This window comes from Anser brachyrhynchus (assembly GCF_964034855.1).
Source record: "Anser brachyrhynchus genome assembly, chromosome: 20".
Lineage (NCBI taxonomy): Eukaryota > Metazoa > Chordata > Aves > Anseriformes > Anatidae > Anser > Anser brachyrhynchus.
The window spans coordinates 5,826,986-5,843,790 of record NC_137713.1 but is presented as its reverse complement, the minus strand read 5'-3'; the positions used below and the strand labels follow the sequence as shown (position 1 = coordinate 5,843,790).

The 16,805-nt window shown below is 59.3% G+C and overlaps 2 protein-coding genes across 5 annotated transcripts in view; one reads left to right on the top strand and one right to left on the bottom strand.

Annotated features, from left to right (window-relative positions):
* SMG6 (SMG6 nonsense mediated mRNA decay factor) overlaps positions 1-16,805 on the bottom strand; it is a 109,332-nt gene that overhangs the window by 38,303 nt on the left and 54,224 nt on the right. For all 4 annotated transcript variants that reach the window (XM_080562808.1, XM_080562805.1, XM_080562806.1 and 1 more), the window contains one exon: positions 9,288-9,489. In XM_080562808.1, the coding sequence (XP_080418934.1) occupies positions 9,288-9,489 (202 nt within the window). The remainder of the gene's footprint in view (positions 1-9,287; positions 9,490-16,805) is intronic.
* Positions 909-15,778, top strand: LOC308180743 (uncharacterized protein; the record flags this gene model as incomplete). The annotated part of the gene is made up of 3 exons (XM_080562864.1): positions 909-964; positions 1,618-4,726; positions 11,040-15,778. The coding sequence occupies 2 exons, from the start codon at positions 909-911 to the stop codon at positions 2,564-2,566; spliced, it is 1,005 nt and encodes a 334-aa protein (XP_080418990.1). The 3' UTR covers positions 2,567-4,726; positions 11,040-15,778.

The window sequence follows — 16,805 nt, the reverse complement described above, 5'->3', positions numbered from 1 at the left end:
GCAGCCTTTCCATTTCCTCAGGGTTTCTCCGGGTAGCAATAAGAGATGGCTCATTGGGAGGAGATCCAGCATTAATGGTGTTTTAATGAGGCCTTTCAATATGCTTACAGACTAATCAGCAAATTCCAAGAGGTCTCAGCTCTAATATGTCATTCTGAGTGCACTACAGGCGCGGTGAGTACCTCTTTTATGGCCGTAGCCACGTGTTGTCTGAGCCCGAAGTCCTGCCAAGCCGTGGCAGGCTCCGTGCCGTCAGGGTGCCCGAAGCGGGGCCAACCTGCCTCAGCACCCGAAGGAACCGAAGGCTGCACGTGGCGTGCGCCCAGCTGGGGCCTCGCGGGCCGGCTCCTGCCAGGAGGTGCCGCCGAGCAGACGCGGTGTCCTGACCCTCTCTTCCCACGTCACTCGGCCACCTCCGTCTGATGCCAGCTCCGGGAACACGTGGTCGGCGAGCTCCTTGAATAGGACATTTCCCGTTTCCCAAGAGCCCACGCCGAACTTCTGGAGGCAGCTCTTAGGACAAAAGGGCCGAACACAAAGAAGTTTTCCATCTCATTACATAAACCTGGCCTGAGGATGACTAAAGCGAGGATGTGCAACAACAAATGTCATCTGATCCGCACGGAAAGATCCAACGCCGACTGAAACCAGCCCTGGGACGAGCCTGATTTATTCTGTCAGCCTGTGCCTTGAACTGCTGATCGCATCGTGCTTCCAGAAAACGCTTTGAAAAAGCCTTTTGCTGACACCGGAGCCAAGCTGTGCGGCCCTGGCAGGGGAAGCACACATGTTGGTACACATGCACGGCTCACACCCAGCCCGCCTGCCTCCCTCCGAGCTCAAAAGCCCCGTGCACGAGGAGCCCGGAGGAGAGGCAGGGCTGGGACTCAGGCTGGGGAAAGGCAGGGATGGAAACACCGTGTGCCACTTGGGCAAACTCCCCGTGGCTTCCCCACACGCCGAGGTATTGCCGGCTCCCTCCGGCGAGAGAAAAGGCGTCTCAGGGGCAGGAAAGGTTGTTTCCAGCAGCTGCCGGTTCTTTCCTTCCCGCTCACCCTGCGAGAGACGGGGCTGCCTGGAAGGCAGCACCTCGTACTTCCCTCTGTGCCCTGTCCAGACCACAAAGCCACTCTCACGCTCGCTAACGGAGACGTTCAGAGAACGTGCCTAGCTGGGTCTTAACACCCTCGGCAGGTGGCTCCTCACCTCGTGGTGAGACTGCAGTTCTCACACTACGGCTCTGGGGGGGGGGGGGGCAAAACAGCAGGAGGGCTCCGGGTCTGCAGAGGGGGCTGGATCAGACGTACCGGTAGGCATCCTGCCCGCCTTGTGTGCTACGGGACCTGTTAATGCTCAGCTCGGGCATTTAATGTCTTCAGCCCCGTTTCCCCAGCCCGGTGCCCAGCAGGCAGCAGTTGTCCTCAGCCTGAGCAGTCTCCACGCCCGGGACGAGAGGCGGCGAAAAGCCCCAGAGACCGCAGTGCACAGGATACAGAGCGGATTAAAATCTGGTCAACAGAGGTCTTAAAATGTCAGCGTAAACACGAGGGCAGTCCTGGCGGGGCCCACGGGGAAGCTCGCTTGGGCTTAACAATAGGCTCGGTGACCTGGACAAAGAAAAACTCTGCTGATAAAGCTGCAGATTAGCCACTGGCTCCCGCTCTCCCCATCTTCGAAGGGCACAATTCACCGACACAGAATACTCAGGCTGCTCGGTCACCTGGCAAGCACCAGGTTTAACACAGCCAAAACCCAACGTGATGCCTCCAGGAGCAGAGGCTGCGGGCTGCAGGTGGGAGCCACACACCGAGGCTGGGCAGCTACAGCTTCGGGGCACCGTGAGAAAGGCTCACGGGACCCCCAACGCGCCCGCAGGTCTCTCGCTGCACCTATTTGCCTTACGGAAGGAGAACGAGAGCAAGGGGGCTTGGGACACGTCCTCGTACGGGGTCAGGGCAGCAGCAGAAGGTGCCCAACCTACGGCACCGTTCGATTAGTGGAAACCGAAACGAAACAACCTCAGAGCGGAAACGACGCACGCGTCCGAGAGCGACTGAAACCAGCTCCTGCGGCAGCTCGATGGGTTCTCGGCCTCCCGAAACCGAGGCCTGGTGCTTTCTGCAAGAGCTGCTCCTGTTCCCTCGGCCAGTTCCCCGTGGTCGCCCGAGGGAGAAGAGGCAGAGATGCTCGGCCAGCAGCTGGGGGCTCTGGGGGCTCTCCTGCTGCCAGCTGGCACCCGGGGCTCTCCGGCGCTGGCTTCCCCGCTCCCAGGGCCGCCGCACGCCACCGTGGGGCTTTCTCTTTGAATTCGGGCTTTCTGACCTGCCCGTTCTCCCCAGGAGCTCCTCGGCGTTCAAAGCACCTCGCTGACAGACAGGCAGGTGTGCCGGTGACAGCGGCCACCTCCCCGAAGCCGGCAGGGGGAGAGCGGCCCCCCAGCCGCAGCCCCAGGCAGGGCACGGGGGAGTACTGCGAGCCCAGCTGCGACATTTCCTTTCACCTCTACCTGTACAGCTGTTTCCTACAGGGCTGCAGCCCTCGAGTGAGATGCGTGAGGCTTCTGTAGGTGCTTGGGAACAAGACGGAACAGAAAACCGCTTCACACCTGGCCCCGAAATTACAGCACGCTGGAGCGGGGCCAGCATCAGCTGGCAGAGTACCAGTTGCAATGGACATCAATTACGGGGCCTGTCATCCTCAGACTGCAGGCTTTGCTTTTTGCAATCTGCATCGCTCCCTAAGCCTTCAGCAGCACCAGCGCTGGAGTTTTCCAGATGGGATCATTTCCCTCAGATTCCACTCGCTAGATTTATTGCAGCCTTGTTTTTTGTTGTTTTTTTGTTTTTTTTTTAACCCCCCCCCCCCCCCCTTTAAGAGCCTGAACTATTATTCCACATTGCACATTTCTCCAGGGCTGTATTCAGTGTCCTCGCGCTTGTTTGCAGCGCGTTCCCTTCACCTTCAGCTGGGGAAAGACAGCTTTAAAAAACAGGCTCAAAACTCTTGCTGCTTAAAGAGCGATCAGCAAGCGAGCCCCAGCGCCAAGTGACCGGATCGTGCCCTGCAGATGCAGCAGCAGTCACCGGGGCAGCACTTTTCTATAAAGGCACGTTTAAAAAACCAATCACCAGCACAACAGGCACCGAAACACCCTCCACTGCCACCCCGGCTCGGTGACACGGACGCTGCTCGGCATCCTCAAGGATGCGGCTCCAGGAAATGCCAGGGATGGACGAGGAGTTCAAGCAGGTGACATTCCTGGCGGCACCGAACCCGGCCTCTCCTCCATCACCCCTTCCAACGCGGCCCCTAATTTAGCCTAATTGCCCTTTACAATCCAAAGGCAGCACGCGCGCAAGGGAAAGCGGAGGCCGGGATGGAGCTCAGATACCGCTCGCGGTGTGAATGTCGCTGACCGTGCTGCCTCGGGGCTGCTCGCCTGGGAGCCGAGGCAGGCAGGAGTGGAAGGAGCTGTTCAAGGATGACTCCTCCTCGGATTCTCCTGCTCGGGGCTCCGGTCTCTGCTCACGGTTTCCCTTTTCCTCTCTGGACCAAGCTCCGGGCTGGAAGCTGTCGCTCTCATGGGCTGAGCGCGTTCTCCTGCCAGCTGGAGGGGAGATGCTCGGAGGCTATGGAATGGGAATATGGAAAGGATGCCGAGCAAACAGCCACATTTGCTCGCTGGGGTTTTCTCTCAGCTTATGAGGAGTTTGTGCTCCGAGTCCTGGTCTTGCTGCCTCTCCTCTTGCCTTGCAGAAAGCCCTCCAAAAACCGTCGCAGAGCAGCCACTCTGACATGCATTGCATCCCTGGCATCCCAGGAGGCGCTCAGCCTCGGAAAGGACAAACCTCCCGGTTTTCAGAGGCAGGACAGAGCCCAGCCGCCCCGATAGCTGCTCGCTCTGGACTTTTAAACCTGGGGCTCCCTTTCCAAGAAGCCTCAGACGTTACTACACATTGCCAAGAGATATCTTAAAGTCTTAAGAAGACTGAAATACTGTAAATAAGTAAGTGAGTAACAAGACAGGGCTAATTTTAGGCCAAGCCTACTAGGAGAGGATCCTAAACAGCTAACTCAAAGGCTGTTAGCTCACCAAACGGTGGGGGAACTGGAGCGAAGGCAAAACGTGGACCATCCACCTGGGCTGGAGGGAACAGGGGAAAGAGATTTGTGTTTTCCGAGGAGAGGAAAGCTTGGCTTTGGGGCCATCTGCACCGACGGGTGAGTAGTGCAAAGAGCAGGAGGCAAGAACTCGTGCAACAAGAACCACACCACGCGTGGAAAGCTGACCGGCTCGCCCTGGAGCTGCCCAGGACCCAGCGCCCAGGGCTGATACAGCACGATACCGCCCGCTTTTTTTCAGAGCCTCCCAATCCAGGGCTCAGGGCTTTGGTTTGCCCGCTGAGACGAGGCAGGGCTCGGGCTAGCAGGGCGGTGAGTGTCTGAGACAGCCCACTCCACACACAAGCGTGCACACGAGGGGGAAAAAAAAAAAAAAAGGGCCTTTCTGTTTCAGAGGAGGGAACCACAGTGACTAGCCCTATAAGCATATGTATTAATCATGCACCGTCTGGTTTTAATCCACACACTGCTGATCCTGCGTCTCACTGTATTGTTATCAGGGGAAGGAGTATTTCTCCTCAATCTTATTCACCAGCCAAAAGCCTGAAAATGCAAAAAACACATTTGTGAAGTGCCTTCCCAAGGACCCTGGGCCCCGGACCTGGTGAGCTGGGGCTGCTGCCTTTTTATTGGCGTTTAAAAACCTTTTATTAACGTGTGTCAGGGCTGGGGGAGGAGAGAGAGGCTCGGATTTCAGGACCCCCCATGCAGAGAGGTTTATTGTGGGAAGGGACATTAACACTTTCTCCTCCGTGTCTCCCTGGCTGGCACACGTGGCAGTGCGTGCCCTGCAGGGTGCGGGGGTGCCTGTGGGCCGGGCAGGTCTCAGGTGGGGATGCCAAGCCCAGGTGGAGCTTGCAGGGATGCACACAAGGAGCACTGACAACAAGGACGAGGACCTCCCTGCTCTGCAGCCCTCTTCCAGCCTCGCCACCAGCTCCACGGGGCAGGATGCTCGTGAGACACCAGCAGGAGAGCTGAGGAAAGCAGGACGTGCCCCAGCTCCCCAGGAACGTGCCAGTTAGGGCAGAAAAACAGACCCCCGCGCATCTCAGATGCACCACCACCAGGATTTGCTTTAACCTCGACGCAACCCGAGTGTTTTCCATTAAGAGCCCCCTTCAGCAGCACCACGCACCGCCTGGTCAACCCCCAGTCGTCACCTTCCCTCTCCCTGCAGCCTCACTCAGCCCCGCCGCCGCTCCCTGCTCTCACCCCGGGTCCGACGCTGGCTGAGCCGGAGGTCTTTTACCCCGGGCTCCCATCCCTGGCAGCGTTTCCTTCGGCTGCGAGGGCTGCAGACGGTCTGACAGCCCAGGCACCAGGCTGCATAGTTTGCCGTTGACTGGTACGTTCGGTGGTGTTCCATCACACAAGCTGCAGTGGCTATCTGCCCAACATACGCCCAGGAAAACATCACCAAGTTATGTTCACCCCGGAGCCAGCTTTTGTTGGTTACAGCTTCAATGACAGTGCAGGAGACGATGGGAAGCTCGAAGCATCACACTGGCTCCAGCAGGAATCCTGACACACAGCTTCATGGCAACGAACGGAGTCAGAACATTTTCACTCAAAATAAGAGCCAGGCCAAACGCTCAGAAACTTGCTGAGAAACTCTGGCTGAATTCTGCACTCCATCTGCTAAATGGGTCACGGAAAACAAAAAGAAGGGGGAAGCGCAGTGTTTGTCCTTTAGAGCTCACAAAACAACCATCCTCTTGGTGGAGCCAATAACCCAACACCATTTTAAGCCCAATGCACTCCAGCTTTGCCTTTAAACAGATTCCCTTCCCCTGAATTTTTCCAAAATCCATTAAGAAACTATAGTTTAAAAGCACGGGGTAACCATTTGGAGCATCAGCACGCAAGGTGAGATATTACCCTTGCTGCAGAGAGTGGACGGGCTCTTCTCAGCCATGCAAGTGATAGGAACGGCATCACAGCGAGCTTCCCAGAGCCACCCTGGTGTACCGAAATCCTCCCCCCAGCTCACGAGAAATTCACAGGGTGTGGTACAAAGAGCAGTGCATAGTCTGTGTGCCTCCAGCAAAGACCTGCCGTGAACATAGGGTTGAAAACTGAGCCAAGCCTGAGACTGGGCGCAGAAGAATAACTTGCTGAACAGCAGGGAAAAATCAATATGGAAAAGAGAGCTCTTGCTGCACAGAAACGCCAGTTCTCACCTCTTGCAGCCCGGTCAGCCAGCAGCCAACAAGGAGCACACAAGTGGGAAGGTTCCTGCAACACGACTGGATGTGGTGTGTGCCGGACGGAGCTGTGCCACCGCAGTGCCTGCTCGCCCCGTGCCACCGTGCTCAGCACGGACACAGCGTCCCTCCGCCGCCAGCAGCACAGGTGCCTCTGCTGGGGAGTCAGATTTGTTGGGCTCTGCGCACCGAAAGGAGAGCAGGGAGCGGAATGGGGGACTAGGGACTGCACTTAAGGATCCTCTGGTTGAGCTGAATTGGGGTTTTCTTTGTAGGAAAAGTGTATGTTGCTCACAGTCACCCGTGAAAGGCGTACTGGTTCACGCCCCAGCCATACCTTCCCGATTCGTTCTGCGCTGCCTTCCACAGCACGCCACTTCTGCACTGGCAAATAATTCACTTCGCTAACACGGCAGAAAGAGAAGATTTGTGGAGCACGGCCGTCATCTGACTGTAATCACCCAGCTGCTGCCACTCCGGGCCCTTCCTGCGGTATTACTGAATCACACAGAACGGGGCAGGGAGGTCCGGAGAGGTCACTTTGTCTCCTTTTCCAAGGCAGTTCGCTCCACCCAAGCTGTACCTAAGAGAGCCGCCCAGCCTGCTTTTAAAAGTCTCTTAATGCTGAAGAGATTCTGCAGAACCACTAAGGAGCCCGCTTTCGAGTGCTTAACTACCCTCAGGTATGAAGCCTTTCCTCGAGCCTAATCTTAATCTATTTTGCTGCAATTTATGCCCATTCCTTCCTACGTTTTTCAGCATGGAGCTGGAGGACAGCTTGTTCTCCTCCTCCTCTCCACGACAGCTTTTTCTGTAGCTGCAAGCTGCCTGCGTTTTCCCCGAATTTCCTCTAGCCTAAAACGCCCCAGCTCTTCCAGTTCCTTCTTGGAAGTCGAGCATCTGAGTTCTCTCTCCCACCGCTCCCCCTTCGTCCCCTCTGATGCCCCTTTGCAGAGTGACTACGCACAGCTGCTGGTCACCAGCCGGATTCCCAGTAAAAACAGTCAGTACTGGACCGAGAAAGGCCCCCACCGAACCTGCCGCTTCTGCTCAGCACGTCCTGGTGGTGCTGGTGGCCTCCTCTCCGCCCGGGTGTGATGTGCGTGGCGCTCAGGCAGCGACCGGCACACAGCGCCACGCACCGAGCGCGCAGAGGGGCTCCAGGACTCGCACAAACAGGAGCTGACACCCCGGCGTGCTGGGTGGGATCGCCGCTCCAAGGTCAGCTACGTTCAAACCAAACACGACCCGCTGGGGAGGCGAAAAAAAAAAAAAAAAGAGCGTAGGGGGGGCACGGACGGGACATCCAAGCCTGGCTCCTTCTCTCTGGGATGTGCGGAGGGAAGGCAGGGCTGAGCTGGCACCAGCACACCCGATAACCCTGCAGGGTGGCTGCTGCTGCGCTGCCACGGACAGCAGCTCGCAGCGGTGCTGCTGCACGGCGTCTGCGTTCAGCACTAGGGTCACAGCGAGCCAAGAGGGTGACAAAGCAGCTCTGCAGCCCAGGTGCGGCTGTAGGACAAAGGTGCTTCCCCTCTTTCTCGCACGTGAGCGCAAGTGCCTGGCAGGGCAGGTAGATGGCACTCCGAATAAACCGGTGTGTGGTTAGAGGAGTCAGGCCGCAGGGAATAACGGCCCCCCTCTGGCATGTTTAGGGCACCAGCCCACATTACGGGGCACCAGCCCACATTACAGGGCACCGGGACCACGTTATGGGGCACCAGACCAGGCTCAGTGCTGGGGAAGGGGTCCCTGCGCGGGGAGCTGGGAAAGGGACCGTCCCCAGCAGAACCCCTCCACGGCCAGCAGCACACACCTGGCAAACGTGCGTGCCTGGGGCACGTTTGTCTATTTTAACCCCTTCAAACAGAGCCTTGAAAATCCTTTTTTTACGCACAGACTCCCTGGACTAAAGTGCTTCCCTGAACTGGGAGAGCTTCCAGCTGTACTGGGTCCCCCCTGCCCTGCCCCGGGCAGCGCTGTGAGCAGGGGCAGGGCGGACAGAGAAGCGAAAGAGAAATCCGCACCTCCCGGGTCCCCGTGTGACAAAGGTCCCCAACTTCTCACAGTCATTTCAGGAAAACGCCAAGAAGAAGTGGCACAGGGGAAGGCGCCGCTGCCCCCGTCACACGCAGGCTCTCCGCGGAGCCCGGTCCCCGCAGCTCCACTTCTCCTCCTGGCGCAGCGCCTGCCCCGCTCAGCACCACTGGTGCTGCTGCGGTTCTGCCTCCGAGCAGGAAACCGTGGAGAGCCGCTCTCATCCTGCCGTGCCTCCGAGGGCGTGCAAAACAAATGCCATTGTGCCTCCTCCATCCCCCCATCAGGTTCAGGCACGTTATCCGAAGGCAGCCCCCGGGTCCCTTCTGGCCAGGTGGTGGCAGGGAGCAGACCCAAAACCCCACATCAACAAGGGAACTGATTTCATTATTCTAAAAACAAACAGCCCAAGGAAAGTTCAGGCTAGAATGGGCTCCTAGAGCAAAGAAAGGAAAATAGAGAGCGGGGCAGTGGGGAATGCTTCATATTCCTAAAAGCCTTTTGTACGTTAACACATGGTGTCTGCTTCTCTCTAGTCACCTATTTATCACTCTCCTCTTTAGAGAAGGAAAAAAGTCCTGGCTGCCTTCCTAAGGCAGAGTTTTGTGGCCGGGGGGAGGGGGAGGGTGCTTTAAGCATGATGCAAACCATTTGGAGTGCACCGAGAGCACTGCCAACACAAGCTGCACTATTTAAACAAGTGAGGAAATGATCGTATATACAACATGCCAGCGAGCACACACACACCAGAGGAAGTCGAGAGGGGTTTTCATGACACAGAGCTGGATGTCAGCGGCTGAAAGGTCGATATTTTCCCTTAACACCCTTCTCAATGACTTAATCGTGTTCCGTTTGCACAGAAAACTTCCCAAGAATAAAAGTCTGGAGGAATCGAGGGGGGATGTTTGGCCTACTGCTGACCTTGTCCGAGGTCCTCTCCACGTAGCAGGGCTCCTGGGGGGCGACCAGCAGGGGAACGAAGCCCGAGAGCAGCCGATCCTCTTCCAGGCTGAGCAGGGCAAGGTCGTCATCTGGGTCCTTGTACAGGGGCACCTCCGACTGATTCACCGTGGTCAGTACGTTGCAGAAGTCAGCCAGCGTCGCCCACACATCTACTGAGACCCTGGGAGAACGAGGAGAGACGTGAGCAATTCGGGGCTGGAATGCGTTGGGAGTTGCCTGCAACGCTGCAGCGAATACCAGAGAGGTGAGATGAGGCAACGCACGCCACCCCGCGCCCCGCGCCGCTGCCGACGTGCCCCGCGGGGAGGGCTCCGGACACAGCTGCACTGGCACCGAACCCGGGAGGGCTTTTAACCCTCACCGCCAGCCAGCCGGAGCCGACCCCGAGCCTCCCAGCTCCCCGGATGGGGAACGGCTCCGGGCAGGATCCGGCCCCGGCCCGCCGCCCTGCCCGGCTCTGCCCGCCGCGGGGCCAGCACGCGCACCCGCGGGGAGCCCCTGCCAGCCCCGGCAGGAACCCGGCTCGTTCCAGATGGGAGAAACGCTGCTCGTTGCTCAATCTCCAGGCAGGCTGGGAAGAGAGGACCTGTTTCCTGCGCTGCTGCGGGGGTGAAGGCAGCGCCCAGGGGGCTGCAGCCCAGCCCAGGCACCCTCTCCTTCGCCCGGCTCTACCTGTTGCCATCGTGTGCCGCAGCCACGCGCTGAAGCACAGGCATTTTTTAGCTGAATCTCAGTCTCGTGGGGCTAGCCCCTGTTTTACTTCTGGCCACGGCTTCGGCACTGGTGGGTGACCTGCACAGCCGCCTCCAGCACCTCACCTGCCTCGGTGGCACCCACGTGCAGGGAGAGGGGCACCAGCACGAGGCCACGGGCAGCCCTGGAGCGCTCTGTGCACATCCCCATCACACATCCCCATGTCTGTGCACATCCCCATGGCACAGCCCCGTGTCTGTGCACATCCCCATCACACATCCCCATGTCTGTGCACATCCCCATGGCACAGCCCCGTGTCTGTGCACATCCCCAGAGCACATCCCCGTGTCTGTGCACATCCCCACGGCACATCCCCGTGTCTGTGCACATCCCCATCACACATCCCCGGGTCTGTGCACATCCCCATGGCACATCCCCGTGTCTGTGCACATCCCCATCACACATCCCCGGGTCTGTGCACGTCCCCAGGGCACAACCCCATGTCTGTGCACATCCCCATGGCACAGCCCCGTGTCTGTGCACATCCCCATGGCACATCCCCATGCCTGTGCACATCCCCATCACACATGCCCGTAACACAGACAACGAGCACATCCCAGGATGGCCCCGAGCACAGAAGAATCATGCAACAAGCACAGGGCACTGCAGCCAGCCGGGCTGCCTCCTACCACACCGCTCACTCCTACTTTTAAAACCACTTATGTAGGGTTTTTTTAGCCTATAAACTGGAAAGAAAGCAGGGAAGAGAGGAAACAGGCTGATCTGCTCCTGGTGTCCGCGAGGAGCTGCCCCTTTGCCCCACGGCTCTGGAGCACGGCGGAGCAGCCAGCAGCACCCGGGGGTGCAGCAGTGACCAGGGCGGCCCGAGGCAGCCGCGGGCTGGAGAGAGGCCCCCTGCTCTTTGAACTGCTCCAGGTGGACAGAGTCTGCGCTCGGTTATTTACGGGAATCAATGTACCAGGAAAGCGCACTGAAATGAAACATCTTGTTTTCAAGAGCGTCCTGGGAGCCAGGCAGAACGAGCGGCCATTAATCAAAGCCCGGCACGTAATCAGCACACATGTAACGCAGAGTCGCCCACGTCCCGAAGCCAGCCCCGGCCAGCACGCTGCAGAGGAGAAGAGGTCCTTCAAAGCCCTCTGCGCACAGACACCGGGAGCTGGGTTCATTCACAAAGCTCCATCGCTTGGCTCAGCCAGGTCTGGCTGTCAGAAATGTTTAAATATGGAAAAAAATAAACAGTTGCAACACGTTTTTTTTTTTTCTTTTTTTCTTTTTTTTTTTTTTTCGGAGGGATCTGTCCGAGGCCCTTTGTGATGTAATGGGAAACGCTGCGTTTGTGCTACCAGCTGGAAAATAAACAGAGCTGCGAGGGTTAAAAGGAACTGAACTTTCCACGACCCCTATCTGCAAAAGAAGAAAATAATAAGAGGAATGATCCACTGCCCCACAGCTCTGATAGTTTATCCTCCGGCCCGGGCTGCAGAGACAAGCACCGGATGCGATAGGGCTGCTCTGGGCCACCTCCAAGGCGAGCTCTGCCCAGGGGAGATGCGCAGGGGCAAGGAGGCTCAGCCGTCCCTCGGCGCCCTGCTGGCAGCGGGGCCGTGCAGCCTGAGCCCGGTCACATCGCGCCAAAGGGGCCCCGAAGGAGCCGCCGAGGCTTCGGGCAGCGCTGGGAGGGAGGGATGGGGAGGAAGGAGCGGCGCCGGGGACGGGCAGCGGTGCTGGGGATGCTCCCAGGTGGCTAAGGGAGCCAGGTGCACGGGGCCGGGATGGAGGAGAAAGGAAAGGAATGAGTTGAAGGAACGGGGGCTGCAGGCAGGGATGGGGAGAAGCAGCGAGGGAGGGAGGCTGAGGGCGGCAGCAGGATGCGGGGCAGGGCAGGGACCCAGAACTGGGCACGCTTCGGGGCCAGGGGTGGTGGCAGGGTGAAGGAACGGCACAAGTAAGGCTCAGGGAGCCCTCTCCTGCCACGGGGCTCGGCACCGGCCACGTGAGCTGCCGCTGCCAGCCCGCAGCCCCCTCGGGCGGCCCCAGCCCCCTGAGCGTGAGAGCGGTCCCTGTCACTTTATCCTCTTCATCCCCGGCTCCCTGCAGCCCCGCGGTGCCTCGCCACATCTGTCATTTGCACTGGACGTGTTAGGTTTCCACCCTGGGCTTCCTTCAGTCAAACCGCAGGCTGCGTGCGCCGGCTCCTCGGGTAGCGAGTTCCTGCTGCTGCCAGCCCCGAGCAGCTCGGCCGCAGCGCTCGGGGGCCGGGCAGCACCCTGGCACGTGCAGCGTCCCGCAGAGCCTTCAAAGAGCCAACATCGCAGGAGGCGTTGGCCTTTCTGCTCTGGTTTTCTCCTATGATTTGGAAGTAACAGAGAGAGCGGGTCCAACAATTTTCTACCTTCCCTTTTGGAGCGGTTCCCCCTCCGCAGCGCACCTCCCGGCACCGCCACGACCACCTCCTGGCTGCCACCCACCGGCGAGGGCTCCCGGTGGGTCTCCTGCTCCTGCTGCAGGTCACCCAGCCCCGGGCAGCCCGGCCAGGAGCCTTTTCCCTGCTGCCCCTTCCTAGGACACCGCGGCCACGGCCAGGCACTTCTGGCTTATGTCACCCAGCCGAACCCCCGCAGGCCCAGCTGCCTGGAAGGGCTCCGTCTGCGCGGTGCCACGGCCTCGGCGTCCCTCCATGGAGGGAGGTGCCGAATTTCTGACACCGAGCCCAGGCACGCAGCTCCCAGGTACACGGCCGGGGCTCCCAGAGCTTTTAACCGAGGAAGCGAGAAGGGGGTGAGCGCGAGGTCTTTCCTCCGAACGGGGGGTTCGCTCGCTTCCCCGCGGACACATTTCCATTTGCTTATTCCACCAGGAGGGGGAAAAAAAAATAAGAGTTAATTTCTTTTTTATTGCCTCAGGATTCCAGGTTTAATGTAGCTGTCAGTGCGAGCGCAGCCCAGCTGCAGGCCGACAGGACGCAGCCCGAGGACGAGGGGAGCCGCACAAGTGCGCGGCCGAGCGCAGGGGACGCAGGGTGGCCGCGCTGACACGGCGTGGGGACAGCTCCCGCCTGGGATAACGGGGGGCATTTGGGGCTGTGGGACACGCACGGAGGTGGGGAGGAGCGGAGGGCGCTGGGGAGATGCACACGGGGGCACGGAGCGAGCCCGGATCCCTGGTGGCCGGGGCTGGTGCTGCGCAGCCCGCGCGCGAGCCACCATCTTCGCTGGGGGAGCGGGCCGCCTGGTGATTAATATCAAGTACAATGACCCCATGTTACAAGCCTGCGGGGGCCTGTGGAGGTGGCCATTTCCTGTGTAATACCAGCTTGTTTAAACACTAACATTCAAAACTCCACAGCTGCAGAACAAACCCGGAAAGAGCGGAGCGAAAGAAGCCCTGCATTGTGTTCCCGAGCCGCCGAGAGCCACGCTGCCGCGCAGATGGCAAACGACTTGGGCTGGCGCGCTCCCGGCGCTCCGCGAGGAGCCAGCCCCAGCGCCGTGCACGGTGCTCTGCGTCCCGCTCCCAGGTTTCCTCTTTCCCACCCCTCTGGCCCGGCCCAGGGGAAGCCGGAGGAAAAGCAGCTCCGCTGGGAAGGACAAAAGGGGGTTCGGGGCGGGAGCTCGTCCCAAAAGCGGTCACCACCCGTGCCCCGCACTTGGATGCGGGGACAGCTTTTGTGGGTGGAGATGGGGCAGGGTCTGAGCCCCTCTGCCCCACGGTGCCAATGATTTCGCCCCTCTCTGCCCTACACGCGGTCCCTTTGGTCACTCGGGTGCCCCACAAACCCATCCCTGCCCCAGGAAGCTGCCCGCAGAGCCGCAGGGACTCTCTCCTCGCCCTCAGGCACGCCGCCTCCCCCCAGCCAGCCTCTGCTTCAAGGCAGAGCCCTTCTCCGAGGAGCCTTTTGGCTCCTACTTCACTCGACTTCACCTTCGTTCTCGGCCAGGTTTACACTACCGAGACACCTCCGAATCCTTGCTTTGATGTCTTGATAGGGAAACTCTGGTGGCCAGCATTACTAACAAGGCTCAAGTCTGCGAAAGGGATTTTCCATTTCGTCTCCCGCAAACTCCAGCAAGCTCTTGGCACCCCCGCCTCCAGCTCTGTCCATCTCCCCCAGTGGGAGCTGCCATCTCGGTGACACTTTTGCACAAGACCGATGTGATGAGAGAGATCTGGCAGATCTCTCCGGGAAGGTAAGCTCTAGAATGTGCTCCGAGCTTTTGGATTTAATTTCGTACTCGGTTTAAATTAACCATTTTTAAATGCTTGCAGACAGGCTCCACAAACCGAGAGGCCCTTCGCTCCAGCGTGGAAGGAGTGCGGATTCTCCGGGGCCGGCCTCGTGGCAGGTTATCTGCCGAGCCACTGGCTTCCCCATCGATTCCTGCCTTTCGTTTAGTTCCAACAGGTTCACTACAGCAACAAAACAGAGCCAGGAGCAGCTCTGCTCTTTGGTGCCCAGCCTTTGCCTGTCTCAGCTCCTCAGCCGCACGTCTCAAGAGGACAGGGATTCACAGCAGCCTCCTTGGAGGCTCACTTTTCACCCCGGCTGCTGCTCATCTCTGTGCCTTAGGAAACGCACTGCTCCCCGCTCCTCCAGACTCCTTTATTTCACCTCCCACCCCTGCACGGCACGCACGGGGCCAGCAGGTCTGCAAGATGCACGCTGATGCACTGCTGCACCAACGGCTCCTGTTCGGACCCCGGTGCGATGCTTGCTGTGTAAGCGTGCTCCAAGGGAAACGCTTTTTAAGACACTGAACCGACAGCTGCGTGCAGCCAGAGGAGCTGGGAGACCTGCAAGCAGCCTGCTCCAGACAAACAACCCCAAAACACAGGGCCCTGCTGCTCCGAGGCAGAGATGTCCACGCTCGGGTTTAGCTCCTGATCCTGAAAACCCAGAGAGAAGAGCACCACGGAAAACCCGCCGAGCCTCTCCTCTCCGAAAGAGGCAGAGGAGGAAGGAAGCACTCTGCCTCCCAACCGCACTCAGTAGCCCAAGACCTCTCCGTGGCCTTGTAGCCTAAACCCATTTCCCCATTTCCCAGGGCATCCCCTGAGCCCCAGCCATTATCCGGGTGGGGCCGAGAGCAGGATCCACGTGCCGGGGCAGGGAGAGCGGGTTGGGGAGAGGTGCAGCTTCTCCCAGCTCGGGAGGGGATGCCTGCCCGGCGCTGGGCCCACTCCCACCTCCCTGCCAAGGCAAGGACCCCAAAACAAAGCCTCCCCGAGCACCCTTTCCTGCCTCGCAAAGCCCACTCCCACGTGGCTCAGCACCACGTTCCGGCGGCGCTCACCCCTCGCACCTTCCCCTCCGTCTCTGTCCAACGGGGAAAGCAGCGAACGGAGGAATTCGGTGCGCCTTTTTTTTTTTTTATTGTAAGGACTCAAATCCAGCAGTGTGATAAATGCATCCGAGCTACAATTAGGAAGATATATAGCATCAGAATGCGAAGGTCTGGGCAGCGTGGTGAAACGCGGGCTCTCCAGAGCCCCAGCTATGTTTCCCATTATGTAACCCTGGTCATGGGCAGACAGCCAGACTCCAAATGAAAAAGAGACTCTGGCTTGGCACCGTTTCTATTTTCCTATCCTCATTCGGGGTCAGCGCAGTGTCATACAGCTGCAGAGAAAGCTCCGGGGATTAAACCTGGGAAAGACTCCAAGACCAGGACCCGGGTTCAAGTACCAGCTGAAAGCAATAAACCAACTGCCACAGCTGGGCTGAGTTTAGGCGTTCTCAAAGTCCCCCAGCTCTCCCGCTTACCGAGAACCGGCGATCACGAACATGGCGAGCGCAGCACGAGCGGAGGCCTCGGGATGTTGAGCCCCAGCAGCCCGGGCCCTGGCGGAGGCTTGACAAGCTGCCCCGCTGGCCCCGAGCCCAGGCCGTCATTCTGGCAGCGCCGCTGGCCCCGGACGAGCTGCACTTTGATGCAAGCTCTGGGCCAGGCCTTTTGCTCCTGGTGGGCTGCCAGGTGGGTACGGGGCCTGTTTTTTTCCAGAAGCTTTAGCACATTCGTGGCATCCTTGCAGGGTGCTTCTGTGCTTAAGTGGTGCTTTTTTTTTTTTAAACTGTCCCTTTTCTGCGCCCACGTCACCCTGAGGGGCACCGAAAGCTGCGGCAGCAGAGCTCTGGGAGGTTTCAGTGCCTCCCACCAGCTTCTCCCTTGGCACTGGTGCAGGAACGGACCTGGGTGGCGCAGCCCCCTCCTGGGAGGCAGGAACACGTGTACAGTAACACAGGCCCCTTACTCACAGCTCTGCAGCTTGGCTTCTGTGCTTGCTCCTTGCGTGCTCGCCCTGCCCACGAGCCTTGGCTTCCTCCAGCAGGCCTGCTGCTCTGCCCTCCGTTTTACTTCTGAACTTTCTGAAGCTGTTCCTATCTGAACCCTTCAGCTTGGCGGCTCCACCTGGTTACTGAGCGGCCCCAGGCCAGGCAGCAGGCGTGTGGCAAGAGAGACCCGAAATACTGAGTGCTCCCCTGCTCCTTTCCTACCTCCAGGGAAAGCACAGCAAGCCCCAGGTCACACCCAAGGGCTGGTTCCCTGCTGTTCCCCACCACCTGCACCTCCAGGGAAGCTCAGCTACTGCTGTCCTGCTGTCCCAGCCCCCCAGCACCTGGGAACACAACGCTGGGCCAGCACAAAAGGCCTGGGTGAAAGAGCAGCAGGTCTCCTCGCCATGGGCAGGGCACGCTGCTGGTAAGCCCAAGGGCCAGGGTGCAAGGAGCTGGGAGCCAACCCCTGGAAGGCTGCCCTGCCC